The sequence below is a fragment of the Prenolepis imparis genome, unplaced genomic scaffold (genome assembly GCF_030444845.1).
Source record: "Prenolepis imparis isolate NDT839.2.m4 unplaced genomic scaffold, iyPreImpa1.0 SCAF_9, whole genome shotgun sequence".
NCBI classification, from domain to species: Eukaryota; Metazoa; Arthropoda; class Insecta; order Hymenoptera; family Formicidae; genus Prenolepis; species Prenolepis imparis.
The window spans coordinates 15,662,548-15,676,188 of NW_028141167.1; the positions used below are offsets into that span (position 1 = coordinate 15,662,548).

Sequence of the window (13,641 nt, forward strand, 5' to 3'; positions counted from 1 at the left end):
ATACTCCTCCTTGGTTGGTATTTTATTATAACATTCTTGGCAGATTTTAGAGTGGTCTTCAGTATTTTGATAGATGTTCCCCCGTGCTTGTATGACACATCGGATTTCCATCAATTTTAAATAAGTTTCAGGGTGATCTTGTGGTCTCACGCCGTCGATGGGTCCTTGCCGTATTTCTTCTGTTATTTCAGGAGTCCATTGGAGTTGATGATATATTGGCATTGTTATACTGGAACTGACGATCAGGTAGTTTTTCTATAGAATGGAAAATGATTCCACGTTCACGATTACGAAGAATATTAAACTAAAATATTGGTGTATACGTGTTGGTTATAGATATATATATGTATATAGGTAAATTCCTTCTCTCTTCTTACTACTGAAGTTACAAAATATAACTTATTTTAATCTAGAGATAAAAAGACAATATTTTATGTATTTGAGACTATATAAAAATTTTTTTTATATATATATATGTATAAAGAGAAGGTATTTAACGAAATATAATATATGAATAGTAATATAGAGTATACGAGGTTATAAAGAAAATACAATAGTTTAATTTAAGATTACGGATGAATATATTTGCGTATATATATATGTTTTTATTTATACGGCGGGTTCGACGTCGGCTGTGATTTTTGTGTGCAGTTCTGCATGTCCTAGTTTGACAAGCACGTCTCTAACGTTGTATGCTCTGTTGAATTCGCTGTCGGTTTTCATATGTAGTTTTACGAGTGCCGCTCCTTGTCTCAAGGGATGTATGATGTTAATCCATCCTTGTTGTTTTTCTAGAAGGAGTTGACATAAGTGGCGTGTCCTCCTGGGCCAAGTGGTTTTGTTGGTGGGGGCCTTGGTATAGGCTAACCCGCAGATAATGGCCTGCCATGGCAATTCTTTGAATCTATCTTCTAGGATGTAGACATCGTTCGCGTGGTACCAGGTTGTCCTGCCCCAGTCGCCTAGTACTACCTGGACCATCCAGGTAGTTTTGTTGATGCTTCTGATGAAGCCGCGTTTCCACGTTTCTTTTTCTTTGATTGCGACCTCCATTTCTGCTTTCAGGTTTTCGGGTAAAATATATAACGATTTTGCTCTCCTGTCCATTCGAAACTTGAGCTCCTCTTCCATCTCTTGGAGATTTGCTTCGCCGTTTTTTAATTGTGCCCAGAAGAGGAGTGGTGAATCCGCTCTCAGTATTGTCACTTCTAGGCGGCTGCGAGTCAGGAACTCCGTTTCGATGTACTGGATCTCCATTTCTGTAGTAGATATTATATTTAATATGTTAAAGTGGTAATGAAATTGTTGTCTATGTATAAAGAAATCCGGCGGTATGCCTTATGATTTTAAATATATAATTGATAGTAAGAGTGGATTATATTATGTTGTAATTTTATAGGATATATATATATTTATTTATATGGATGGATTAATATTAGCATCGGCTTGAGCGCTGATTTTTGCGAGTCCCATTTGAATCAGTGTGTCCCGGACGTTGTATACAGAATTGGGAAAGATGTTGTTTCTTGATTGTATTTCTAATTTTACGAAGGCCACTCCATCCCGTGGGGGGTTAATTATGTTTATCCATCCTTTATTGCCTTCGAGCATTGTCTGACATATTTTTCGAGTTAGTATTGGCCATGTTTTGGTTTCTTCGACGGGTTCTGTGTGTGCTAATCCACAGAGAAGCGCTTGCCAAGTCAATTCTTTGAATCTGTCCTCGAGTATGAATACGTCGCACATGCGTCGCTGTACGAGTCGTCCCCAATCTCCTAGGATGACTTTAATTGTTAGGGTATCTTCGTTTATTGTTTTAATAAATCCTCGTTTCCAACTGTCGCCTTCTTTAATTGCGACGTCTAGGTTTATTTGCATGGCATTCGGCCATAAATGGAGGTATGAGGATTTTCTGTCCATTCTGAATTTTAATTCTTCTTCTAAGTCCTCTAGGTCCTTTGCGCTGTTTTGGAGTTGTATCCAAAAGAGGTGTGGTGACTTTACTTTTATTACAGTCGCTTCTAGGCGGTTGCGTGTGAGGAGATCGGTTCTTAAAAATTGAATATCCATTTTTCTCTGTAGAAAAGAAAAATTTTAATTATATTAACGTTGGTTTTTCCAACAGTTGTACGGTGTTGATTGTTATTATTTTTTTATTTTTTTTTTTTATAAAGCTGATAAGATGTAAGGTATTAGTGGTTCAATATTTGGTTTCCTTGAGTTCGAAGGAGTAAGTGTTATCTTCTCTTCTGGGGAGGAGGGGATAGACTGTTGTCGTTGTATTATCTTCACCATTATGGAGTTCAAGCGTTTCACTGTCTGGGGCGGTTGGTTTCGATTTCATTGGTCGTCTCATTTTTAAGTGCAATAATAGGTTGGTCAGGGAGTCCCATAGGGCCCCTATCAGGTATAAGGACCACCCATATACGGTGTGTAGGGCGTAGCCATGGACTATGGTATCTAATATTAATTTCACGACCCTAATGGCCATGTATATTCCTAACAGTCCCGCGCTAAAATTTCCAAAAATTAAAAATTTACTCCAGAATTTTTGCCAAGCGGATATTGCTATTTTTTCTATGGTTTTTGCGTCTAATAAGTTGGAAATCGACCCTTCTTCTAGAGAGATTGTTCTGCCCATTATTCCTCTTGCCAAAGAGTTAAGAACTGCAGGTCGTTCAGCTGGGAACATTATATGGTCTCTTAGGTCCTTTAAGTCCGTTTCTGAGTATATGCCGCTAGTAGCCAATGATCCTGGGCTGATGTATTTCCATACCGGTTTGGTTAAAGGTTTCATGATAATGGGCGGTATGGTATCCACCGGTCTCGGCATAAATTTATACCAGGAATCTCCCAACTGATACATGGCGGGTGCTAACGTATTACATGTTGTTTGTGTACCTTGTCGTAATAATATGTGAGTTTGTGGTGTTAAATAATATGTTCGATTTTCCCGGAGTACGGGTAATTGATTGAAACAACGGTCTGTTTGGGCGAGTGTAACTTCGACAGGTACGCATTTTACTATGTGTATTACTTCGCCGGCTTGTAGGGCCATATAACCGGGACCTTTCATCAAGTGATACGCGAAGATATCAGGAGATTGTGTGGCTATGGCTAAGGCGTTTTGTAGCATGCGTTGCTCCAGGTTACATTGTTGAAGTAAAATATCATGATAAAGTTGATTGATTTGTGTACGGATGTGCTTCTCTACGTAGACGAACTTCGAATTCATGTACGTAAAGATATCAAGGTTTGAGATGCGTGATTGTTTTTTAAAGATGACGGTTCCGAGTACTGTTTCGAAAATCATTAGTTTAGGATGTTCTGTTCGTACGAGAGAGTATCCGCAAACTTCTTGCTTTCCTTTGCTGGTAAGAGCGAATATCGCTTCTTGTGTGGTGAGAGAATAAACCGTTTGATGTTGTTCGTTGTCGACTATTTTATGAGCGTATCCCTCATATAATATGCCGTAGTTATTGAACTTGCAAGGACCTACGGGTATAGTTTCCCAGTAGGTATCTCCTCCTTCAACGTCCACGCAATGTGTTGAACTGAATTCGCACGTGACGCCTGATCTAAGTTGTACTCTGTTGGTATTTATTCGTACGTCGGCGGTATAATCTTGTAATGTAATTGTTACAGTTCCTATTACGACAACTTCTGCCCATGTTCCGTAGGGGTCGGAGTACGCTCCTCCATAACATGAGCCGTCGTTGTCAACGTGACCGGCCAAGGTTATTGGACGTGCCGTTGTTGAATTTGATTTTATTCCCGTTATATATGTGGTTCCCATTCGATAGTCTCCTTGATTATGCATTCGTTTACAGGTTTCGCGGTTTATTTCCTCTATGTATGAGTATTTCCCGTTAAGTACATCCAAGGTGTGAGAAAACATTCCGCACTTTTTGATTAGTCTATCAATTTCGATTTTACATTGTACGACTTGAACGGCTTCGAATTCATTGATCTGCAATAGTTGTACGTAAATTTGAGTTGAATTTATTTTCCTCTGAGGTATATCGCATTCTTCGGTATTTAGCAAGGATAACGTTGTCAGATTAGCAGATGATGAACCGCAGTCGTATCCTATTATTCCAATAGTGTGAGGTAAATATTGCAATAGAATAATTAATAGTGCGGTTAATCTCCTGAGTCGAGGGTCCATCTGAAAGTTGGTTATTTATTATTAGATATTGGTTTGATGTGCGATATTCGTAAACGGTTAGGATGTACTATGCGGCTGTTTTTCTTTATTTTGATTTTTACATTATTTTTATTTAATATCTCTAAAATTTCATGAGGTCCGGTATACTGGTCTCCGAATTTACCTGGTTTCGGTCCTTTTAACAAGAATACCTGATCTCCGGGTTTAAAGGTCTGAGGGTTTAATTTTTTGTCGTAATATTTTTTTGATTTGACTTTTGCTGTTACTACGTTTTCGCGAGCATTACGTTGAATCGTGTGAAGTTGTGTGACAAGATTTATTAAATAGTCTTCATAATTTGCTAATTTATCTTCAGGTGGAAGAAGTTCATTTGACGGAACTCGTGCTATTTTTCCGAAAACTAGTTCGTACGGAGTGTGTTTTGTGGCTTCGTGTACGCTAGTATTATAATTGAACATAGCTAATCCGATCCATCTGTCCCATTGTTTTTGCTCGTTTGCGTATTGTTTTAAGTATTCGCTGAGTGCGTGATGTGATCTCTCCAATGATCCGTTTGATTGAGGATGAAAAGCTGTTGTGCGAAATTTTCGTATTTTGAATAATTTGGCAATTTTCTTCATTAAATCGCTAATAAAATTTCTTCCTTGATCTGTAAGTATAGCTTTCGGCGCTCCGAGCACGCAAATAAAACGGTCTACAAAGGCTTCCGCAATGGTTTCTGAGGTTTGGTCAGGTAGCGGTATCCCCATACAATATTTTGTTAGCTGATCTTGTAGTGTTAAGATATATTCGTTGCCTCTTTCGGTCTTAGGTAATGGGCCTACGATATCCATAGCTACTTTATCAAGCGAAGTGCCAGGCGTGTCTGTGATTATCATTGGTTGTTTTGTTTTAACTCGAACGAGTTTTTTCAGTTGACATTGTAAACATTGTTGTATGTGTTTTTGAACGTCCGATTTCAAATTTTCCCAATAATAATTGTGTTTAATTCTATTATATGTTTTGGTTACTCCGCAGTGTCCTCCTGTTGGTGAGCAATGCATTTCGTCGAGTATGACAGAACGCAAATCCTTCGGTGGATATTTAATTTGTCCATTGCAAATAATTATTTTCGTAGTTGAGTTAATAAATATCAATTGTAGTTGTACCTTGATATTGTTCCAGGGAACGTTATTAATGAAATCGGTTTTTGCAATGCTAATTGTTTCTAATTTTAAATTTTTGATAACGTTATTTAAATCTTTCAAGGTTTTTAAGATGTGATCTAGAGTTGCCGTAGGGCCTACTCGTTGTTCATCGTTAACAGGTAGCGCGATATGATAGTAGTGTTTGTATTTTATGGCCTTGGCTTCGCCCAAGGTAAGAGATCCTAAATTTGGTAGTTCGTTTCGCTCGGAAAGTTTCTGAGATCCTGAGTCTAAAGGATTTCCTTGGGTGTCGACAAAATATGCTACGTTATCTTTTCGTAGGAATAATAATTCGCGAGAATCTATGATGTTGCTTTTAATTATTTTATTTTCGATAATTCTGGGTTTCGCTTTCCTTGCCTTTAGATTTTGATTTATAATGTCTTCTTCGTCTTCTTCTTCCTCTTCGGCGTCGAGGTCCTTGTCTGATGTGTCGTTTTTTTCTTTGTTTTGTTCAATATTATCTTCTTCCTTAGTGATTTTTTGTTTATTATCTTGTCCTGCAGTTTGGCTTCTTGTCTGTATTCTGTCTTGTTTAGGTGGATCGTGTATTAATACTTTTTCTGTAGTTTGTATTACGGTCGGTTCATTTATTTCTTCGAGTGTAAAAGGTATAGAATCGTTATTGTTTTTGACAAAATTAGCTTCAGGTATGGGTTCTTCGTTATCTGAGAGATATAAATGAAAATCGTCTTCCTCTTCTTCTTCTTCGCTATCTGATTCTTCTAACATTTTTGAAATTATTTCTGCATCTGCGGGGTTGTTTGGATTTAAGGTTTTTCTTTCTTTTATTAGTTTACAATCGATTTCTTCTAGATTTATTGGATTTCTTGATAATGCGTCTGCATTTACGTTAGTTATTCCTGCCTTATATACAACATCGTAATCGTATTCGGCTAATTTTAGTCTCCAGCGTAATATTCGCATGTTTGCGTCTTGAGCATTTTTAAACCATAATAATGGTTTATGATCGGTGACTAATGTAAATTTTCTCCCATATAAATACGGTCGAAAATGTTTGACGCAATATACTATAGCTAAAGCTTCCTTTTCGTATGTGTCATATTTTATTTCGTTATCGGTGAGGGTTCTAGAAGCGTACGCGATCGGTCGGTCTTTATTTATTTCTCCCTGTGATAATATTCCTCCTACTGCTATTCCTGATGCGTCTGTGGTTAAGATAAATGGTTTCGAAAAGTTGGGATATTGCAATACAGGTTCTTCACATAATTTTTGTTTTAAAATTTCGAATGATTCTTCTTGTACGGCTGTCCATTCAAAGCGGGTGTCGTTTTTCAGTAAAGAAGTAAGTGGTTTTGCAAATTTAGAAAAGTTCGGTATGAATCGTCTATAATAACCTGCAAGTCCCAAAAATTGTTTAATATTCTTCAGTGTTTTGGGTCTCGGAAATTGTTGTACTGCTTCTAATTTTTTTTGATCGGGTTTTACTCCATCTTTGCTAATTACGTGTCCTAAATATGTTACTTCATTTTTTAGAAATTCACATTTGTCTGGTTGTAATTTTAAGTTGGCTTTACGAAGTCGCTCTATTAATGCGTTATATTTTCGTTCATGTTCTTCTAGAGAGGTAGCATAAATAACAATGTCGTCCATATAGACAAATAATTCCTCGCCTTGTAATCCAGTCAATACTAGGTCCATTAATCGTTGAAAGGTAGCAGGTGCATTTTTTAATCCGAAAGGCATTCGGTCGAATTCATAATGACCGAAAGGAGTGGTAAATGCTGTTTTATGACTGTCGGCAGGATCCATTTTTATTTGATGGAATCCGGAAGCTAGATCGCATACTGAGAAGTACTGTGCTCCTCCTAATTGATCCAATATATCTACGATGTTGGGTAATGGATAAGCGTCACCGATAGTTTTGTCGTTTAACGCTCGAAAATCGAGAACCATTCTCCAGCGTTTGTTTCCCTTCGAGTCTTCTTTCTTTGGCACGATCCATATGGGCGTATTATAAGGTGATTGAGACGGTTTTACGATGCTTCCTTCTAACAGTTCTTCTACCTGCTTGTTTATTTCTTCTTTGTGTAATTGCGGGAATCTATACTGACGAGTGTTAATCGGTCGATCGTCTATAGTGGTTATTTGATGTTGTAAAACATGAGTAGCGGTCAGTTTTTCTCCAGGAACATGAAATCGATCTTGACTGTTTGTTATTAATTTTAATACGTTCTCTTGTTCTTCTTTATTTAGATGTTCTAACCGCAGTAATTCCATAATTTGAGTAAATCGAGTTTCCTTTGGTTGTTCGGAAACTACTAGGCAGTTATGTAGATCGATATTTTCTACATTAATTTGGTGTTTTATATTCTTGAGCTTCTTTTAGAAGATTTTCCATTGTAACTTGAGAGGTTTCTAATTCATTTTCATTATTTATAACAGATAATCCAGTTTTTGGAAATGTAAGTTTTGGAAGGGATAAACGATCCTTTGAATTTTTGGAAAAAGGTTGTGTCGAATTATGAAATGAGGTTTGGTAACTTCCCTCTTCGGAATCGACGGAGCTAGAATTTTCTGACAAGGTTTGACATTTTTCCTTCGAAATTCTAGGAATTTTTTCTTTTGGGAGATTTTTATAACTTTCTTCTCCAATAATTTTTGGATTATCAAAATTTTGAGAAGAGGTTTGGTAACTTCCCTCTTCAAGGATTTCTGGATCATTATAATTTTCAGGAGAGGTTTGGTAACTTCCCTCTCCAAGGATTTTTGATTTATTATAATTTTCAGGAGAGGTTTGGTAACTTCCCTCTCCAAGGATTTTTGATTTATCATGATTTTCAGGAGAGGTTTGGTAACTTCCCTCTCCAAGGATTTTTGGATTATTATAATTTTCGTTTAAATAATTTTTATTCCCTCTCTTACTTTTAATTTTATTCTTTCCTTGAATCATTATTGAAAATTCATCCTCATTGTCTCTAAATATCATCGTATCTTTATCTTCATGGTCTGTGTTAACGTTAGTCTGGTCGTTATCTGACCCCTCTTTCTTGTTATCAATAATTTCGATATCGTTAAATAGTTCGTTCAGTGGTTTTAAACGAAGTGTCGGTACGCGAACTTCTATTTCTTCATCTAGAGTGCTTATGACATTTAGATATGCTTTTCCAGAAATAGTTTCTACGATAGTATCTCCTAGGAAAATTCCATGTTCTATTTTTAATTTCGGTATATATCCTATTTTAATCTCAGAATTCTCTATCCTCACAAAAAATAGCGATTCTGATCTTGGAGATACTATTATGGTTTCCGGGGAGAAAAAGGGCACATTAATTCCGGAAATATCTAAATGTCCTTGAGCGTAATCTATTTTTGAAAAAGTTTGTTTGAAGAAATCGTTTCCTAATATTCCGGATTGTGGAATCGGAAAATCGTTGGCAACGATATGAAATAATACCGGTAATTCAAAAAGTGTTAGTGTAATTTCTCCTAGGGTATAGACAGGATAATTGTTTATGCCATTTAATTTTAAAATATTCGAATAATTAATACTTGTATTTTTAGGCACAAAATTTTCTTTAATTATATTCGGTCCGGATCCCGTGTCTAACATAAAGGTTATTTGAGTGATAATTTTATCGATTTCAACCTGTACCGTAGGCACGCGACTATGTTTGTCGAGGCTTACAGTTACAGGCCTGATTTCGGGTTCGTAGTTATTTACTTGGCTTGCCGCTGCACGGATGGGTGTGATGTTCGCTCGGCCCCCGATTTTACACCCGATGTCGAGGGTCCGTTGTAGTTTCCCTGCTCTTTTTCTTTGCGGCGATTGTTACTCGTAATTCGTAATTGACATGTATCGAGAAGATGGCCCTGTTCTTTGCAATATCGGCAGAATAAATTGTCTTTATGTGTTGGTATTGGATTGATTTTAGAGCGGCAATTTCTAGAGATATGGCCATAATTGTTACAAGTTTGACACACGATATTAGTATTGCGTTCATTTTGTTTCTTCCAACAATTATTAGCCGAGTGACCGGATTTATCGCACCATTGGCAAATTACTAAAGATTTATTTGTTTGTTGATTAAAGTTATTCTGTCGACATGATTTTGCATTATGACCAATCTTAGAGCATAATTGACAAGTAATGACCTTTTCCTGAATTACGTTAATTGATTGTCGAGATCGTGGGTCGCGTAACCGACATTTATCTGCGCTATGCCCGCGTTTTTTACAAATTTGACAGATTAAAATATCCGTTCCGGTGTTTCCGAAAGGATTTTGATTTTGTGGTGAAAGTTGAGTGAGCTTTCGACAACTACTTGCTGCATGCCCTTCTTTATAACAGATTTGGCAGACTTCTCGAGATAGATTAACAGGTAGCGGTGAATTTTGACTTGATTTAGCGCCTTGTCGTAAATCTGTCATTTGTTGTGGCTCTCTTTCTATTTTTAACGCGTCGGCCACGGTTTCCTGTACGTTTAAGTCTCGCGCTATTCTTTGTTCTATTTCGGGTTTTAGTCCTCTAATAAAGCATTTACACATATCTGTTTCTATAGTTGCTTTTATATCCTGTTCAGGCATGGCGTTCCCTGAGCTTCGATATGCCTCTAGTATTTGTTTTCCGAGAAGTTTAACCCGATACGCGTAAGTGACGACATCTTCATTATTTTTCTGATAAACGCAACCTAATTCTCCTTGTAATTGATAGACATTTTTGGAGGGACCGTAAATTTTCTTCAAATACGTTGTTAATGCAGCTACGGTATTAAAATCTTGATCTTGTATAGTACGACGCGCTTCCCCCACTATTCGCGTTCTTATAATTTTAGCGAATTGACACTCTGCCTCTTTAGGGAGCATAGATTTTGCTTCCTCGCATCCCTCAATAAAATAATTTAGTGGGGTGTTACTACCGTCAAAAAAGGGAACGGCTTCGACCGCGTATTTTAAAGTGGCGAAAGGATTAGCGTTAGCCATGTTTATTGGTGGACCTCCGGATTCGCCGTTAGAATTATCGATATTAATTTTGAAAATCTGATTTTTTGAGTCAATAAATTCGACTTGGTCGGATTCGTCGGGTAATTCACTTATTTCGGTTAAATTAGAATCTCTTAAAAAATGTACGTGTCGAGGCGTAGATGCTGTGAATTTTGATTTAGATTCACGTGTTCTGTGTGGTGTTTCTAACGCGGTCTTGTAAAGTTCATCTATTTCGTCTTTGTCCGTTGTGCTTCTAGTCCCTTTACTCATTCCTATTCCCAAAGATCGCACATTTCAATCCCGGAGGGGCCCCCAATTAAACGTATGTTACGTCCTGGCCTGCACGAAGGAAAGGCCGCTCGAAGGTCGTAACAGCGTTTTCCCGAAATCGGAGTGATTTCGGGTCGAACGGACTGTCTGGCCCTTTTGCAGGTCAACGACTGGATAGTCGCTTTTACCTGGCTTATTTCAGGGGTCCGTTCGTCGGTCCTTTTCGGTAAGGGAATTAAATCCCTTTTACGCGGGATAGGACCTTGTGCGATCTCGGGGGATATATGAAGGAACGCAGGGGTTTAAATAAGACTTTAAATTCGCGTAATGTAAATAATTATCATTTATTCAAAAAAATAAAATCTTAATAATATTCGGAGAATTAGACATTTAAATTTGGTGGACATGTATAAACAATTATATATGAGTGTGTGTGTAACGTTGATGTGCTATGAGGCGGTTGAGGATTCGCGTTGGCTTTTAATCGTCCCGTTTCAATCGGAGAGCGCGTTTCAATGCTCGACGGGCAGCGATTTCCACTACTTATTAAGTTTAGTCGCGATTCCGGGGATTTATTCACTTCCGTGATCGTAGAAGAATGAAAGTACTCACTGTTGGCTGTATATTATTTGGTGAGCGGGTTGGCAGCTATAGGTTGATCCTCAGGATCGATGGTTCCTTCGAGTGGTGTGGGCGAAGGTGTAGGTTGACTGGTAGCTGGTTGTTGAGCCCCGATGGTCACAATGTATGTTTAATGCGAGGATCCAGAAGTGTGTAACTGCCACGACGTAGGCGGAATTAATAGAGCGTTCTTGGAAGATTCGCTGCTTTTATACTATTCGTCTGCCCTTCCTATAGAGCAAAGAGCGTCTTCTTTTCTTGTGACTCATAGTCATACGTTCGGTGTTTAATCCCCTTTGCGCAACGTATTGCTTCCTTGTATGAAGAGTTCTTTCCTAATTCCGATCTTTGGTCTACTGATAGCGTGTGTCGATCGTGATATTTCAACATTACCTATGACTTATTGATCAAAGTGTAGGTTTCGTAATCTCACCGATCGAGTTGTTTCACAATCACTGTCTTTCTCCGTTTAATTCTTATAACTAATTTCGGTCTTATAATTAATATGTTCGCGGAACGCGAATCTGCGTAAATCGGGGAGGAGAAAAGAATCGTGCAGTCCACAGGACGTAACAACACACTATTCGCAAATTTGACATCATGATCATTTATCGCGCATAAGCACATGACAATGATTCGCATCCTGAATTTTACTGCATATTTATATAAAATCATTTTTAAAAGTGTCGCAACCTCTGTGTCCACGACTGTACGACTGTGTCGTCGCTCCATAGCTACCAACATTTTTACATTTGTTATCATTATTTTATTTTCTATGGATTGGTATCCGTAGGTGATTTCTGTATATGTATATACTTAGCAGACAAATTAAATATTTCTTATTTTTATTTATTATGCAATCGTTAAAAAATTGTTTGGGCAAGTTTAGGAATATAGTCTCATATAGTTTAAGAAATAATTATTAATTATTTTATTTATAATTAATTTAAATTAATTGAGCGTATAGTTAGCAAATATAATTTAAAAAATTTTAATATTGCAATTGTTGAAAATTTATTTGGGCAAGTTTAGGAATATATACTACGTTTACGCGAGTGTTACTTCTGTAGTAACTTATTCAAAAATTATCGTAACTTGTACATTTGAGTAAGTTACTACAGAAGCAACACTCGCGTAAACGTAGTAATAGTCTCATAGTTTAAAAAATTATTTTATTTATAATTAAGAAAATTAATTAAGCGTATAGTTAGCAGACATAATTAACAAACTTTTAATATTGCAATCATTAAAAACTTATTTAGGCAAGTTTAGGAATATAGTCTTATAGTTTAAAAAATAATTATTTTATTTATAATTAATAAAAATTAATTAAGCATAGTTAGAAGGCATAATTTAAAAAAAAATTAATATTGCAATCGTTGAAAAATTGTTTAAGCAAGTTTAAGAATATAGTCTCATGTTATATAATTTAAGAAATAATTATTTTATTTATAATTAATGAATATTAATAGACCATATAGTTAGAAGATATTAGTTAAAAATTCTTAAATTGAATGGATGCTTACGCGCGTTTTTTTTTCTTTTAATCGCTCTTTGCACGAAACTAATTATGTAATTTGAATAATTATAGAAAAAAACTTATTAATTTTATTAATTTTTTATAACAATTTAATTCACGTAATTTAATCAGTTTTTTTAGTCTCTTCTATATATCTGATAAATAAATTTATTCATAAAAAATTTTGTTACAAAATATTTTTACAGCGAAAATATCTACTGCGATATTTAATTATTACAAATTGTTAAACATAATTGTACATATACATCGGTAAATTTAGTGACAAATATTGTAAAGTACTCTGGTGGTGAAATGAAATAGCTAAATAGCATTCCAGCTACAAGGCGACACTGTGTAACACTGTGTAACCACACTGTGTTCCGTAGCTGGAAAGCACCCACTGTATATAGACATATGTGATTGGGACACAGATTTATTCGTTTGTTTCAAAGCTCGACATTCTGTCGAAAATTAGGTCGATATTTAGTCATAGGCAAAATATACACATAATTTATTCATAAATATACATCTGTAGTATCCGGTAATAGGGACGGGGGCCACAGAAAGGAGATATAAAGGATTAAAATTGTATGTCCTTCGTTCCTCGTTGATATTCACTCAGTGAGACTTTAATTAACAGATTCACTTTTATCTGGCTTCACAACTATAGCCATTACAAAAGAAATAAAGTAAAACGAAAACTCGGAATGCTCACTGGGCTATTTATTCAGGGTAGGTAAACTGTCCTTCGTTCACATACGTCTGACGAGTTAGGCAGTCCTTCGCTAACTGCTGGTTCTGCGCTCCCTGCTCCGAAAGTTCGGCAAGCCGCTATAATATAGATTCCTTACGCTAGATGGAAGATCGATATAGGTTTCGATTCGCATAATTCGCGCTTACACATCTATTTAAAAAATTTTTCTATAAAT

At 36.5% G+C, this 13,641-nt stretch overlaps 2 protein-coding genes across 2 annotated transcripts; both read right to left on the reverse strand.

Annotated features, from left to right (window-relative positions):
• Positions 1-521: 521 nt before the first annotated feature.
• On the reverse strand, positions 522-11,566 carry LOC145940454 (uncharacterized). Its single transcript, XM_083045626.1, has 2 exons — positions 11,185-11,566; positions 522-1,259 (listed from the first exon to the last, which is right to left on the reverse strand). The coding sequence occupies exon 2, from the start codon at positions 1,255-1,257 to the stop codon at positions 610-612; it is 648 nt and encodes a 215-aa protein (XP_082901752.1). The 5' UTR covers positions 1,258-1,259; positions 11,185-11,566; the 3' UTR covers positions 522-609.
• LOC145940453 (uncharacterized) lies at positions 1,531-4,409 on the reverse strand. The gene has a single exon (XM_083045625.1). It carries the CDS (start codon positions 4,166-4,168, stop codon positions 2,201-2,203), a length of 1,968 nt encoding a protein of 655 aa, XP_082901751.1. The 5' UTR covers positions 4,169-4,409; the 3' UTR covers positions 1,531-2,200.
• Positions 11,567-13,641: the final 2,075 nt, after the last annotated feature.

Excerpts from the sequence above, each read along its gene's own strand:
- LOC145940454 (XM_083045626.1), bottom strand. The coding sequence starts at position 1,257 with ATGGAGATCCAGTACATCGAAACGGAGTTCCTGACTCGCAGCCGCCTA.
- LOC145940453 (XM_083045625.1), bottom strand. The coding sequence starts at position 4,168 with ATGGACCCTCGACTCAGGAGATTAACCGCACTATTAATTATTCTATTG.